Here is a 15,218-nt window from a genome sequence, read left to right on the forward strand (position 1 = left end):
TGGATCGTGGTTCGAGTTCTCAGGTCTCTTAAGAGACCTCCCTGTGAACCATTATGCCAGACATCAGATCGCCACCTGACTTGGAAGACGGTGTTCCTGCTAGCTTTGGCCTCGGCCAAGCGAGTCGGCGAACTTCATGGTCTCTCGTATGACATCGCCCATTCAAGGGGATGGGGAGAGGTAACGTTCAGCTTCGTCCCTGAGTTTATTGCTAAGACTCAGAACCTAGGAGTAGCGGATCCTCGATTCGACTCCTTCCGGATTTCTAGTCTCCCCACTGTAACAGATGACCCAGACCATCTCTTACTATGCCCAGTGATGAGCTTGAGGCTGTACCTCAAGAGAACAGCCGCAGCCCGTCCTCGTGTGCCAGCACTATTCGTCAGCACAGGAAGGACTAAGAGGAGGGGCACCAAGAACACCATCTCTGCATGGATTCGCAGGGTCATTGACCTGGCACTGAATCCAGACCCTCCTCCGTCACGTCGCCCCAGAGCACATTATGTCAAGGGCATAGCTATGTCCCTGGTCTTCAAAAGAAATTTTTCAGTGACGCAGGTTCTTCAAGCTGGGGTGTGGAAAAGACTGACCACGTTCACATCCCACTACCTGCAAGATTGGACCCACAGGAGACTTGATACTTTTTCGGTAGTGTGGTGGCTGCACAACAGCTGGTTTAAAACCTCAAGCTCCTTATTGGACAAGTAGCAGAAGGTTGAGGGCATTGTTACCCGGTTTAAGTCTGCATGAATGAAAAGGTTTGACTGGCCCTTATTCTTTTCTTCATCATCCCCTCTCTTGGGGAAAGCAGCATCCTGGGTTGTCTGCATAGCTGACCTCAAACCACTGCAGATAAACCATGCTTCCTTGTGTTCCTAGTATTAATATTAATACTGTTACGTCCCCATACCCTGACAAGGTGGTATTGTGAAAGTCCTAGTATACAAGTTTTCCATCCAAAGAACTTCGTAACAACTTTCTAGGACGAGTCGCACTTCTACATACCTTCACACGCAGCTTGCATAGGCTGCAAACCCGTAGCAAGGTTTTAGTGAGGTGCAGGGGCTCTTTATTTCTTGAGTGCTAACAACTCAGATAAGGAGCCCCTGGGCAAAGCCAAAAAGCCAGACTGCCTGGGATGTCCACCCTTCCTAATGAGTGAGTCACCCCTATTAAATAGCGTGGTTTCAAATGACAAATTCGTAGATAATTTGTATTTTTCCCTAACTATACAAACCTTAGCTGTTTAACCAAACTTATCCACCAGCCCTATCCCCCTTGAAGTCCTACCTCCAAGCAAAGGGAGCTCAAGCACAGGTGTGTGTGTGTGTGTGTAAAGTAACCCCCCCCCCGCGCTAACTAGCGGTATGGGTAGTAACCCTTGTTAGAAATTAATGGCTCGTCATTTCAGCTACGCCGAAAGTAATACCCCTATTAAATAGCTAAGGTTTGTATAGTTAGGAAAAATACAAATTATCTACGAATTTGTCTTATTATATTCATAGAGTAAATTTTGTTCATTAGATCATATTGTTCATTGGGTAAATTTGCCAGTAGGGTATATTGTTTTCAATGAATAATTTTTCAGTATACTGTATTGTATTTTGTTAAATTGGTTACATTACTGGTACATTTTGTTTGAAGTACATGATCAATACATTTTCCTTTTTGGGTACATTTACTACATTTGGTTTCTTGTTGGGGATCAATGCATAGAAAAAATGAGATGATTTTTTTTTTTTAATTTATGTCGATATACCGTACTTTACTAAAACTTAATCTGTAGCAAGACATGTCTCTTGTCTTTTTTTTCATGCAGACACTTAAGACATCTACCTTATTACATGCTCTCATAATAGGCAGTTACAATACATAATTAGTAGTGTGATATATTTAAATAAGAAGTATATGTCATAGACGTAACGTTTTTGTGCGCATTTCAAGAAAATCTTGAATTCCTGGTTTGTTTTAAAGAAGTTTATAATCTTTTTTTGTAGCAAATTATCTTCAAAATGACTATGCTTATATTTCATTATGCACTGGTTTTCAATTTTTTATCCAATTTTCAGATACACTTAATTCAAGATGCCTCGTCTAGGCCTTGGCTTTGACATGGACCAGTTTCTGGAACATTGTCGAATGACCAAACCCCCTTATGAATGCCCTCATGCATCCTGTGGTAGGATTTATCGCAGTCTTTCTGGAATCCAGAACCACATGACAACATATGATCATGAAAATCCCCCTCCAAACGTTGTTACTCCTAAGTCAGGTAAGTAAATTTCTACTTTGAAGGTAAATCTTGGTACTGTATATATTTTGGAAGGCTTTTATCTAGTAAGCACATAGTTTGCCGTATTTATTTTTGTTTTTTCACACTAAGTAGACTGCATTTTGTAAAATTAAATGATGTGTTTTTAGTTTTTATGAGGCATGTGTGTCCTTTTATTATATAATGTAAAGATTTTTCTGCTTTGATAATTTGTAACAAAGCTTCTCAGTGATAAGGGTCGTTTAGTTTGTTATTATATTTGGCCAAGAATTGTCAAAAGTACAACAGCTGTACTTATGAATTTGGAGAGAATATTTAGGCCATGTCTGGTTACGAATTTTGTAAATTAATTTTTGTTCCTCAGATTATCAGTTTGGGATGTCAGTTTAATGTGCTTTGACACATGACAGCAAGTAATGTTAATTACAGTAGGGTTTTGTAAGTGATATGAATGGAAGTAGTAAACGATCTTCTATTGCAGTTTGTAACTACTGTATTCTGGGTTTCCGTTTCAGATAGAGCATTGTAACTTATACTTGTTCCGCCACTAAATACAAACCAACGCTATTTATAGGGGCATTACTTTCGGCAAGCGAAAGACGAGCCATTAGACTTTCAGCGAGGGTTAACCACCGGGGGTTAGTAGCTACCACGTTCACTCACACACCTGGCCTGTGAACCACACTTTACTTTAGGCTTGGGGAGAGTGACGTTCTCTCTTTCCCACTCCCAACTTACTGGCCATTTGTTTTTTCATAATCTTGTTTTTCTTTTATATATATGATAACATTCTTAATGTTTTTCTGTATATTTTATGCTTTTCTTTACATGAATGTTGCTGTTTGTGTGACAGTGTAGTGCGGCAGGTTCTCAAGGGCGGAGAACCTTCTCTTACGACCTTCCCACCTTGAACGACGGTCAACCCGTAGGTTGGAGGCTTTCGAGTGACCCAGATGCCACCGCAGTGACTTCATTGTTTAGTAATCCTTCTCCGTTCGGATGTTAACATCACCCTTCCCCCTATGTGTTCTTTGAGGAAATCTGCTTGCGGCCTTCGCAAAGCTTGACTTCAGTTTTGCTCTTTCTCACTGATGACGCCGCTCTTCATTGTTACATGGCAGATCCTCTGCGGGGAGAATGCCCTTCCTGTTCATGGGTTAGGATGCGCTCCCGAATTGTTTTCTTTATTAATTATGTTGAAATAATAAAAGTTTGTAATTTAACTTTTTCAGCTCTCGATGGCGCTCTCCTTCATGCAGCGATGGGCTAACAGCCATTCTTGGCCTGTGGAGGGAGTGCATGACCTTTACCTTGTCCGCTCCCCCTCGGGGAACCACCTTTCCGCCGGAGGATTGAGTGGTTCTCCTGAGTAGTTTGTTTTGTCAGCTAAATTACCGTATTTCCCATGTCATAAGATGCACTTTTCTTTTCCTGAAAAATACCCCCAAAAATCACCCTTCATCTTAGCTGCTAGATAAAGTTGTATAGGGGAGTTTGACAACTCTCAAACACCCCGGTAATTACATACAAACACTCACACTCACCAGACATAAAAATATAAGGCTACAGTTATCATTCATGTGTGGCAAATGCACTTTCTTTCATTAATGAAGGTAACAAGATATTTATTTTAGTTTTGGTGAACAGATGATTACTCGCCAAGTTGCCAACGCCATTTACACACAAACAAACCAATTAATGTTATCTAAGCAGACATCGCTAGGTTGCATTATTTGTTTATGCCGTACTTATCTATTTCCTCATATTTTGTTAATATTTTGGTAATGACTTTGTTGCATGAATACCAAAATAATAGATTTTTTTTGCTAAACAGAACCCTGAAAAAAAATCTCACTGCAAGTTGAGCACACTGTTACCAAGTTAGCTGTAAAGTAATTAGACCTAGAGTCAAACAAACAAAAGAAAAATAATATTCTCTCTTGTGAAATTTCTAGAGAATTTTATTTTTCATCAATAATTAGTGTTGTATGAATATTTATATGTGAGTATTTTGGGGATTACTGGCATTTTACTTCTCTACCGAAATTTGTTCAGGAGCATTTGGCAACACTGCTTTCATGTAAACAGACACTTGAAAACATTGTTACAATGGAAGCAACTACAACTGGTTTTGTGGTTTTCCCATTGAATATATAATAAGATTTGGTTAACAAATGTATAGCTAATTAATACTTACTTATCACATTTCATAATACAACCAGAATAGAAAAATTGATGGTGCCAAATGAAAAATCACACTGTAGAATCGCCGTCAAGGAGTACTGTAGGTTGTAAAATTCATTCTTTTTTTCCAAAAATTCTTTAGCTAAATATAGGATGCGTCTTACCACTTATAACGTCTTATGACACGGAAGATACGGTAATTAATTGTAATTTTCTTTACAGTTCTCATGCTTAAGCTCACCTTCTCCCGACGATGTCAGCCGGCGAAGGGAGTGCACAGTTCTTATTATGTTTCTGTTCTTTCGGGGGATACCTTTCCTGTCAGTGGATTAGGTGCTCCTCCCGAGGAAGTTTTTCTTTCATAATTTGTTTTTTATATTCCTCAGCTAGCGATGGCGTACTTCTTCCTTCGGCTAAGACAGCTAACGTAGAAGAGCAGAGCCTTTCGTTCGTGTGGAATGTGCTCTCCCTGCACTGTTACAGTCCTGGGCATGTGGCAGCTCCTGATCAGCACGCTGACTTTGAGAAAATAGTTTTGGCTACGTTTTCACAGGTAGCCCTCGATGCAGACCTTCAACTTGAGCAATGCTTGGGGACGGGAAGCAAAGAGCGTTACCCGGAGGTCCGCCTCTGGGGTTTTGACAACTTTTCCTTCGGAGGGAGAGTTATCCTCCCCATGTGTTAGGCTGCTCTCCCTTCCATGGGTGAACTTCCCTTGATCATATCTGTCTAGCAACTTTCCCGCTTGTGGGGAGAATTGCTGACAGATACATCTCATCGGCAGTTGCAGTTTCGTTGCCAAAGGCTTTGCTCTCCCCCATGCTGAGCCGACTCTTCCGTCGGGGGTGGAGCAAAGTCCGAGGTAGGTCTCTCCTGGGGGCGGGCTTCTCTCTCGTCGTAGAGTGAGATCCCCCCTAGTGACAACAAGATCTAACAGACATCTTCCTGTTCCTGCTGAGCAGTCTTCGGAATATTTTCAGGTTCACCCCTTGAGAGCAGGCCTTGTCATCAGCAGACTTGTCTTGTTAAAAGACTCATCTCACTTACAGACTTTGATCCTGAGAGATCCTACGGGAATTGGATTTATTCATCCCCCACCCTTGATCTTTGGGAACTGGCCATCAGACTCATCTCTCCAGCAAGATCTGTTTTGCCCAGCAGACCTGTCTTGCCAGCAAAATTTGTCACGCCCAGTCGACTCATAAGTACCCCTCGACTGAGATCCCGAGAGAACCCCCTCAGTGACTAACAGCCACATGTGAACATCTTTTAAAATGCAGAAATACGCCCTATTGTTTATAATAGTACTCTGTGACGCAGGCCTTGTAAGTGGACGTGTAGAAGCGTCAAATGACCGTCACCACCCACATCCTGCAAGACGTGATCTGCAGGAACATGGAGACGTTCTCCACGGATCCTGTGGTGGCTACACAGTAAATGGTTTTAAAACCTCAGGCTCCTTAATGGACAGGTAGCAGATGAGGGAGGGTAGAGTAAACCATGGTTAAGTCTGGGATAAATGACTAGAGAATGACTGGTTTTAACTTTCTTTCATTTGCCACCCTACAGTAGTCTATAAAGCTGACCTCCATTGTCTGCAGGTAAAACCATTTTCTTTGTGTATCCTGGTATAGATAGATATACTCGTTACGTCCCCATACCCCGTGGCGAGGTGGGATTAGGTAAAGTCCATGGTACCCTCGGAAGAGTCCGATGACTCGTAGAACTCTTACCTAGATCAATCACTGTGTTAGTATCATAGGCACACAGCTTGCGTAGCCGTGTACCAGGCATAGTACGGCTTTAGCGAGGTGTATGGTTTCCACCAATTATGTGCAAAACACACAAAGGGGGAAACCCCGGGTCCAAGCCAAAAGGCCAGTTAGCATGGACTTCCACCCTCCTGAAGGGTATGTCAACCCCTATAAATAGCGTTGGTTTGTATTTTGTGACAGAACAAATTGGGAAATAATTTGTATTTTTCCTAAAGATACAAACCTGTAGCTATTTATACAAATTAGCCCGCCACCACCTGTCCCCATTGCAGTCCTACCTCCAAGCAAAGGGGGGTAAACAGCCCAGGAGTGTGAATGAGCTGGGTAGCTACAACCCCCTTCTAACTAGTGAGTGGGTGGGTTGTTAACCCTCCCTAAAAGTTTAATGGCTTGTCTTTCAGCTCCGCCGAAAGTAATACTCCTATAAATAGCTACAGGTTTGTATTGTTAGGAAAAATACAAATTGCTTCCAAATTTGTCATTTTCAACAAAGATCACTGATATTTGAGTCTATTGTCTTTATTATTCTGGTTTCCCAAAGCCTTTTGTAGTATAGCATATTGTGTGGCCTTGCAAATTTTTTTTACAGTACTGTACTGTGTATGATTTCATCTTAAATCCCATGAATCATGCTGATCCTATTTTTTTTTCATCATATAAAAAAACCATGGAAATTTTTTCATCATATAAAAAAACCATGGAAATTTTTAGTTTTTAACACTTTCATCATGAAATGTACAGTAAAATGATATACAGTAGTTCACAGCAAGTATTTTTTTCAATATTAATATTTCCTCATTCGAGATATGTTTTTTGGGGTATGTGATTTTTAACAACTAGAGGGAACTATTTTTTATGTTTCTAGTTGGGTTTTTGGGGGTTAGTTGATTTCTCTCTAGCATAATCTAAATATACACAGCTACTGTATTTGCAATAAATGGTGTTTCTTTAGAAAGGATATTGCAAATAATCTATCATATTAAAAATAAATTACCGTATTTCCCGTGTCATAAAACACTACAAGTGTTAAGATGCACCCTTAAATTAAAAAGGCAGTTTTAGAAAAAGAAAATGAGGATTTTAAAAACAACTTAGCAGAAATCCCTAGTCAGCGACTCTTAGCGTGATTATTGTCTGGCACTGTAACTTTTCTTATTTTGGGTGTATTATGAGATGTTTAAGTTAATATTAATTAGCTATATGCCAATTATCCCAATTTTATTACATATTCATATAAGAAACCACTAAACCAGTCGTAGTTTCCACCACAACTACACGTTTAGTCATAGTGTTTGGTATTTCAAGTGTTGTTTACATGAAAGCAGCGTTGCCAAAGGTTCATAAAATTTTGTTAGAGGTAAAATTCTAGTGATATTTCCAAAATTCCTCATATAGCCTATAAATTTTTGCACAAATATAATTATTGATTAAAGAAATCTAAAAATTCATTTAGGTGGAATACTTTTGCTACTGTTTATGTGATTCTAGGTCTAGTTTCTTTTCTGCTAACTTGGTAATACTTCAATCAACTAACAGAAGTTTTTACCAAGGTCGTATTCAGCAACTGTCCGTTTGTAGTATATCATAACTCAGGCAACTAAGTCAATATCAATATATTGCTTCATTACAAAATATCAACAAAATATGAGAAAATAGATATACAGTATACTGTACTGCATAAACAACGAATATGTCATAGCGTAGTCTTCTACGAGACCATTAGTTGGCATGTTTGCTTGTAGAAGGGTGTTAATGAGTAATCAGCTGATTACCAAAAAAAAAAAAATTTTGTTACTGTACTTCATTAAGTGAAGGGCAATATAAAAATAGATCAATTTGTTACATATGAATGATAATTGTATTACTGTATTATATTTTATGTCTTGAGTTTGAGTGCTTGTATGTAATAGTTGGGTGTTTGAGTGGTGTCAAACTCCCCTATACAACTTTTTCTTAAGTGTTAAGACGCAGGGTGATTTTTGAGGGCATTTTTCATGAAAAAAGGTACGTCTTATGACACGGGAAATACAGTATATTGAAATAATAAAAAATACTTTGCGAATAGATATTGGCTATACTGTATAATAAAAAAAAAAACTTCGACACAAACTTCTCTACTTGGGATGGGGTTCCCTCAGGAAAATGGAGGTTAGTCTACCTTAAATCTTAGTGCATTAATGAATTCCTTAGTATGTTAGTGGGAAAATTTCACATAATATTTTACAATAATTACAAAATAGTGTTGCATAAATAGCGTTAAAATCACAAACAAATTCATAATTTCAACGCCGAGTTACAATCTCCCTATCATTCCCTCTTCGGTGTTTGACAGTAGAATGTTCATTTTACCCAAGACCACTCTTAAGTGGGTATGCAGCGTGCATCCAAAAACAAGCTCCGTCGTTGACTTAAGCGGGTGTAGTTATTAAAATATATTTATTCGCCAGCATTATTTCTTGACAAAACCTATATCTGAGGAAGAAATTTAGGTTAGTAAATAAGTTTTGATTTGCATTACATTGTAATTATTTGAAAATAATGATGGTATTTGGAAAAAAATGCTTCTTACCAATAGGTATAAGGAAACTTTTCCGAGCTAAAAGGGCACCACTGTGAATCGGTGCAAATCTGCCTTGCTAAAATAAATTCACTATACATTTGCTAGATATTATCTTGATACGTACTGGTAGTTAGATTTGTATGGGTGATCGTTGTTTTGAGAGAGATTACTGGTTTCATAGATTCTCAATCTTTTATCTTTAACTCTGTATCCATTATGATATAATCTGTGATGACTCCGGAGTTGATTGCCCATGTATTGCTCTTGATGGACAAGTGCTCTTTTCTGCTGTATTACTTGCTCCATGGAGCATTGTAGTGAGGTAAAAATCTTCCGACTTGTATCTTATCCTTGTGGGTTTAAATTGCAAACCCTCTAAACTGGTTTTGTACATCAGGTTTTCTGTGTTTGTGTTTGAATAATGCGAGTTCTAATGCTCGACATCAACCCCAAGGAGTTTTCCTCCAGATCTTACTGGTCTCAATCAATCAGTTAGCCTTTTATCATGGTCCTTAACCCTTTGATTATGTTTTGGACTTATTTACAATAGTGAGTTTGTTGTGAAACTGATGTCATTATTTTTAAACAATTTTTTTCATGCAAACTTGTTTCTGTACTTCCAATGTAAGTCTCTGCCCCCCCCCCCCCCTCCAATTCCCAGTATTCTGCACTGCTCATTGATCAAATGACAAGAATAATTACTTAGCTTCCTGAGGCCAGTAGATCTGCCTACACTTATACTGCTCTACTGGCTGATTACCGTACTTTTTTCTTTTAAGATGGACTGAAGTGTAAGGGATGATGTAGTGGTCAAGAAATAGGTGTTTATTTTATAAGTAATGGTTATTTGTAAATAAATTTTATTTTATAAATGTTTAAATGACGTATGGTGTGGTGTCATCCGAGCCTATGCTTTTTTAATCTGAAAATTTGTAATTCGAGAATAAATTAATGATAAAATTTGCTTCCATTCACTAACATGTGTTAAATAAACTGCCACATTTCCATTGTTATTCTTTTGTCGAGTTTAGTAAACTATCACATATTCATTATTTTTTTGTCTTAAAACCTTGAAATCAATATTGTGTGTGTGTGTGTGTGTGTGTTTTTTTTTTGTTTTTTTTTAATTACTGTCGCCAACAGAATTTATCATGTTTTGAGATAAAGCCTGATATAGACTTACGATTTCCCAATAACATTTTTCATAGTACTAAGAATTTAAATATTCAAAATTTAGTAATTATCCTACAATGTTAAACATCCAACATTAATGTTGGATGTGGCAATCTTTCATTATGTATAACTTATTGTTAATTCAGAAATTTAACTGGATCTGGTGTATAAAAGTATGAACCATTAGTGTTGCTGTTGCTATATTTGATGTAATATTTAATTTTTGTTTTTGCTTTATATTTTAGTGTTTTAATCATGCTGTAGAAAGAGAAGCAATTAATTATAGTTTATAAATCCTGTTATCTGGTACTGTTTGGAAATAAGTGATGCACAGTACACTGGGTTTATTACTTGAAAGGCAAGGCCATTAGGCTTTTGAGGGAGAAGTTGAATTGTCTAATCCATGATGAGGGGATTATCCTTGTTATTAGAGTAATAGAGTAACATGATCATGTCAGGTTGGTGGTTTTGTGTTAATACTCTATGGCTGGAGGAGGGAATCCATCTCTTTAAATTTTTTGGGGAAAAAATTCAAGCTTTATTGGATTTATAAGGAAATTAGATTCAAGCAAGGTCAAGGAATTGAGTAATTCTGCTCTAAATATAACTGCTCTGCGTAGATTACTAAGAGACAAGTCTATTAGAATTAATTGAAATTTTAGTCACTGACAAAACACCTGATTTTGAGAAAATAAATACTTGAATCATGCATCATCTAGAGTCAATTTGGATCCTTTCTTCCCTCATATGAGTGAAGTTTTGTTTTTTTTCTATCAGAAAGATTGAAAAGTCACACTTATAAAAATTCATAATAAATTGATATGCAATTGAAATATCTAAAAAGGAAACTAGAAATTTGGTCAGAATCAATGAGCATTAAAATATTATATGCTGTGCTAGTACCAGTTAACAAGATTTTACTGTGCTTAATCCTCCATTGCATGAAATGGTCATGCATCCTTAAGGTATTTGGCAGTGGTAGAATGATTTTAAGTTTATTGTAGTTTCTCGACTGGTTCAAGTACATATTCAATGTATTGTATAAGAAGGAAAGGCATGAAGCTAAACTTGCCTTAGTTTGAATGCTTTATGTTATTGGTGTGATTGAGTATTTGCTTTGCAGTTTTAGCTACCAATCATTTTAGGATGCCTTAACTCAGACTAATCATACAAAATGTTTTGAAGTATTGCATGGCAATTAATTCAAAAGTATGGAAGGACAGCATTCATCCGTTGTGTAATTAATAGTCTCTCTCAGGTTTTAGATAATTTTGTAGGAGGGGCGGTTGGGTAGAATAGGTTATTTGATGTATTTTAAGTTTGTAATAGGATGTTGATAATTATTGAGGTTTTTAGTGCATACTAGGTTCATTTGATAAGAAAGAAGCTTAATAATATAGGGTAGCTTAATTTGGTTATGAAAAATTAGTACTAGGTCAAGTGAATTATCTATATTAATATGTTCCATTAAAGAATAAGGTTTTATTTCTATAAACCTCCCCTGATGTTCATATTGCTTCTCTCTGAAAGGTCAAACTTACCAAGAGTTAGAGCTAAAGTAGAAAAAAATGCCATTTTCTTAACTGACAATAGGCTCATGTCTCTAGTAAAGTAATGAGACAATCTAGCAGTTAATGGCAATAAGAAAATCTAATGGATGCCAGTCTCTGTCTTTTCAGTCACTATCGCATTGGTCTGACTAATTACCTTTCCTCCAGATTGTTAAAATTTTATGCTTTAAATGTGTTTTCCTCTAGATTTGTTAATAGCTAGTGAGTAAGTACATAATTCAAGAGAATGGTTTCTGGGGAATCATGATCTGCATTGTCTTTGTCTATTGTTGAGGACAATATTATGATTGAAATAACTGCTGTGAGGAGTGTGAACGTCCCTCTGTTCCTCTCATGGAAAAGTATGTACAGTATCTTGGGTGCCGAAGAAATGAAGAGTCCGAACATTCAGAGGGAAATCCGGGGAAGATGAGATTTCTTGATTGTAGTGGAAACAATGACAATAACAGGCCAGGGCAGAATTTTATTCAACACTCGGCAAACCAATTTTTTTTTAGCCTCTGTAAATTCTCAGAAGACCATCGAGTCTTTTGTTAAACACTAATAATGATGTTACTAGCTCAATTGCTCCCCCCAACCTGACTTGTCAAGTCTGGTTTAGTGTGCCATTCGGTAAGGGTTCTGATGGGGTACACCACCTACAGAATCAAACTCCTCTCATAGGGCCCCAAATTATTTATTTACTTTTAGCCCTTCTGCTTTGCAACACACATTCCTGCAATCCAAGTCACTCTTTTAGACAACTAGATTGTAAAGCAGAAGACAGAGTTGGCATTTTGGATCCTAATATACCTCTACTCGCTAGCCTAAGCGCTCATAAGCAACCACGTGTTTCAGCTAAAGTTGATGGGTTGTATCTTTTTTCCGATGGCATTGTGCTTCATTCGCTTGCAAGCTTGGCTACTTGCGCATCACCGAATAATTATAGTAAAACATTTAGATGCTAGTACCTCTACTGCCAAAACTAGTCCATTTGCTTATAAATGCTCCACAACTCCCATACCGAAATGTAAGCAAATGGGAAAATCAGTAAGTAATGTCTCGTCTCATCCTTTCCTAACTGGAAGATAAGGATGAAATAAATGTAGGCGACAATACAAAATATGATGAGGTATTTCCTTTTCAATCCTTTCATAAACTTATTGGTGAAAAATACCCAAATATATTGCTGATGCATCTAATTCACTGCTTTCAAGTCTACTATACCTCTCTGTTTTCACTTTGTTGTAGATAGCATCGATAAATTGTTAGGTCAATTACAGAAAACCGGTAGTAGTTCGGGCTCTCATATAGTATTAAAGCCTTCTTTCTATTCCTCAATTACATTCTGACTTGTATAAGATTGATCAGTTACCTAACTTTGTTTTAGGTTACAATTTAGTTTCTTATTGAGTCCATCCTTACTGCTAATAGACTAAGTTCTTCAAGTGCAGGTTTTGCTACCTAGTCTTCTAATAAAGTGGGTAATGAAGTAGGAATTGTTCTTAAACTACTCTGCTGATTCTATAATAAGGGTAATTGCTAGTTTTATAGGGTGTCCAGATTTGAATTTGATTAAGGATTATCTCATTTACATAATACTGTTTCATTTGTGATTTCCAGAGCTGTAGCAGCCTTTGTGTATTTTTTAATTAGAAGGAGGATAAAAGTGTGTTTTTTAATAGTAGGGACAGTTTCCGAGACCCAGAACCATTCGTTAATTTCTTCCCCTATTTTGAGTCCTGTTTAGGGTATAGATGAGAATAATAAAGTAATTAATCAAGGGGGTTCCAGGACTCAGTCTAATGTTATGAGATTTTCTAAAAATACCTATGTTTTCCACCCTTTAAGCCAACAGCTCCAACAGCATTGGACTTATCGCCAAGGAATTCCTTTCCTAAAAGTGGTAAAACATCAGGATTCCATTCTAGTAAACTATCTGGAAGAGTTGCCTACCCATTTCGTAGATGATATTAGTGAATGTTGTCACTCTTTCCCTGTAAATTCCAGTAGGATGAATGCTTTTGTATTTCTATTCAGTTTGGGAAAGGCTTTGTCTCGATCCTTTGATGCTAGCCATAATCAAAGAACGGTACCGGATTCCTCTATCTTTCAATCTTCCCTTTCCAAAAGCCTAATCCTTATTCGAGTTATCTAGCTAATACAGTAAAAGCTCAAATTTTGAAAGTAGAAATTGTGAACCTTCTGAAGAAGAATGCAACAGAAGTAGTTTTATATGTTGCTTAGTAGTTTTACAACTGGTTAGTCCTAGTCCCCAAAGCTTCAGGAGGTTTGAGACTAGTTTTAGATGTATTGGCCTTCAACAAATGTAGTTCTCAAAACGTTTTCAGTGGAAACTGCCTTGACCGTTCTGGGAGTGATGAAAAAAAAAAAAAAAATGGATCTTTTTAGTATTTGTATTAGGTGCATATTTTCACATTACTGGTTATCTCACTGTAGGGAAATAACTTTGCTTCATCAATGGATCAAAGGTTTACCAAGTCAAATGCCTGGGTTTTGGACTCCAGGATGGCCCCATCTCAAAGTAGGTAAGAATTCTTGGATGTTGAGTACTGTACTTTTATACCTAGATGATTGGGTAATTTTGAAGGATTCATTGGAAAGGATTTGGGTTCAAGTGCACAGATTACTTGATCAGTTGGAAATCTTGGTCAGATTAAAGAAGTCTCTTCCGGTTCTGACTCAGATGATTCTGTATTGGTAGATGATGCTAGCAACATTTCCTTTTCGAAAAAGAATTACAGTATGTCTTTTCTTTGCGTGTGTAAAAGTACAAGATGTTGAAGCCCATTGATAAGGCTACTAGGGATCATGGCGTCTTTAGAGAAATTTGCTTCTATGAGACATCCGAAGAGGCGAGTTTTCCAAATTTCATTGGTGTACAATATGTTGGAAGGGAATTCATGAGCTAGACACAAGTTGAATTCCATTGACAGAAAACCAACTTCAGCTACTGAGTTGGTTGATGATCACAAATGTTTATCTCAAAGAGTTTGTTGGAAATGAACAATCAAGACTTTTCTTTGCAGATGCCTCACAGGAAGGGTGGGGAGTAACTCTAGATCATTTACATCTGCCATGGAAGTAGACATCACAGGAGTATACTCTCCATATCAATTTATTTTCAAGACCCTTCAGGACCAGAAGCCACTGGTGGAAGGAATGAGTGTGGAGGTGTTTTCAGATAACACGACTTTATTACTGTACACCTGGTACCAAAAGGCGGAGACAAGATTACAATCCCTGCACTGGATAGAGGAGGTGCTGTTAACCTGGAGAAATTTGAGAGGAACAGGCCTTCATCCACAATTTATTCCAGCGAAATTGAACATCTTGGCAGATCAGTTAAGCAGGGAAAGTCAGGTTTCTACATCTAACAGTATGTTTAGAGATTTGGAAATGGTTGGGTTGACCAAACATACTCTAGACTTGTATGTGATGACCCTGAACCAAAATATAGAGGTATTTTGTTCACCTGATTTGGATCCCTTAGCTCAAAAAGTAGATGCCCTGTTATATGACTGGTTGCATCACGATCTTAATGTATTTCAATTGTTCGCTATATTTTGGCAGGTGATAAACAAGTTCCGGATTTCTAAAAACAACTGGGTGACTAGTAACCCAATCTGACCACAAAGATCTGTGGCCCCTGTTGTCTGAGTTTTGGAGAAGGTTATTGTGAA

The 15,218-nt window shown here is 37.6% G+C and overlaps 2 protein-coding genes across 7 annotated transcripts in view; both read left to right on the plus strand.

Moving 5' to 3' along the window:
- Nucleotides 1-15,218, plus strand: part of Taf5 (TATA-box binding protein associated factor 5) — a 570,605-nt gene that overhangs the window by 351,074 nt on the left and 204,313 nt on the right. The gene's annotated exons all lie outside the window — the stretch shown is intronic.
- The window catches only part of LOC137634494 (peregrin-like), a 160,914-nt gene that overhangs the window by 21,609 nt on the left and 124,087 nt on the right, over nt 1-15,218 (plus strand). For all 6 annotated transcript variants that reach the window (XM_068366918.1, XM_068366915.1, XM_068366920.1 and 3 more), the window contains exon 2: nt 2,070-2,272. In XM_068366918.1, the coding sequence (XP_068223019.1) occupies nt 2,086-2,272 (187 nt within the window). In that variant the 5' untranslated portion in view covers nt 2,070-2,085. The remainder of the gene's footprint in view (nt 1-2,069; nt 2,273-15,218) is intronic.

Source organism: Palaemon carinicauda, chromosome 44 (assembly GCF_036898095.1).
Source record: "Palaemon carinicauda isolate YSFRI2023 chromosome 44, ASM3689809v2, whole genome shotgun sequence".
NCBI lineage: Eukaryota > Metazoa > Arthropoda > Malacostraca > Decapoda > Palaemonidae > Palaemon > Palaemon carinicauda.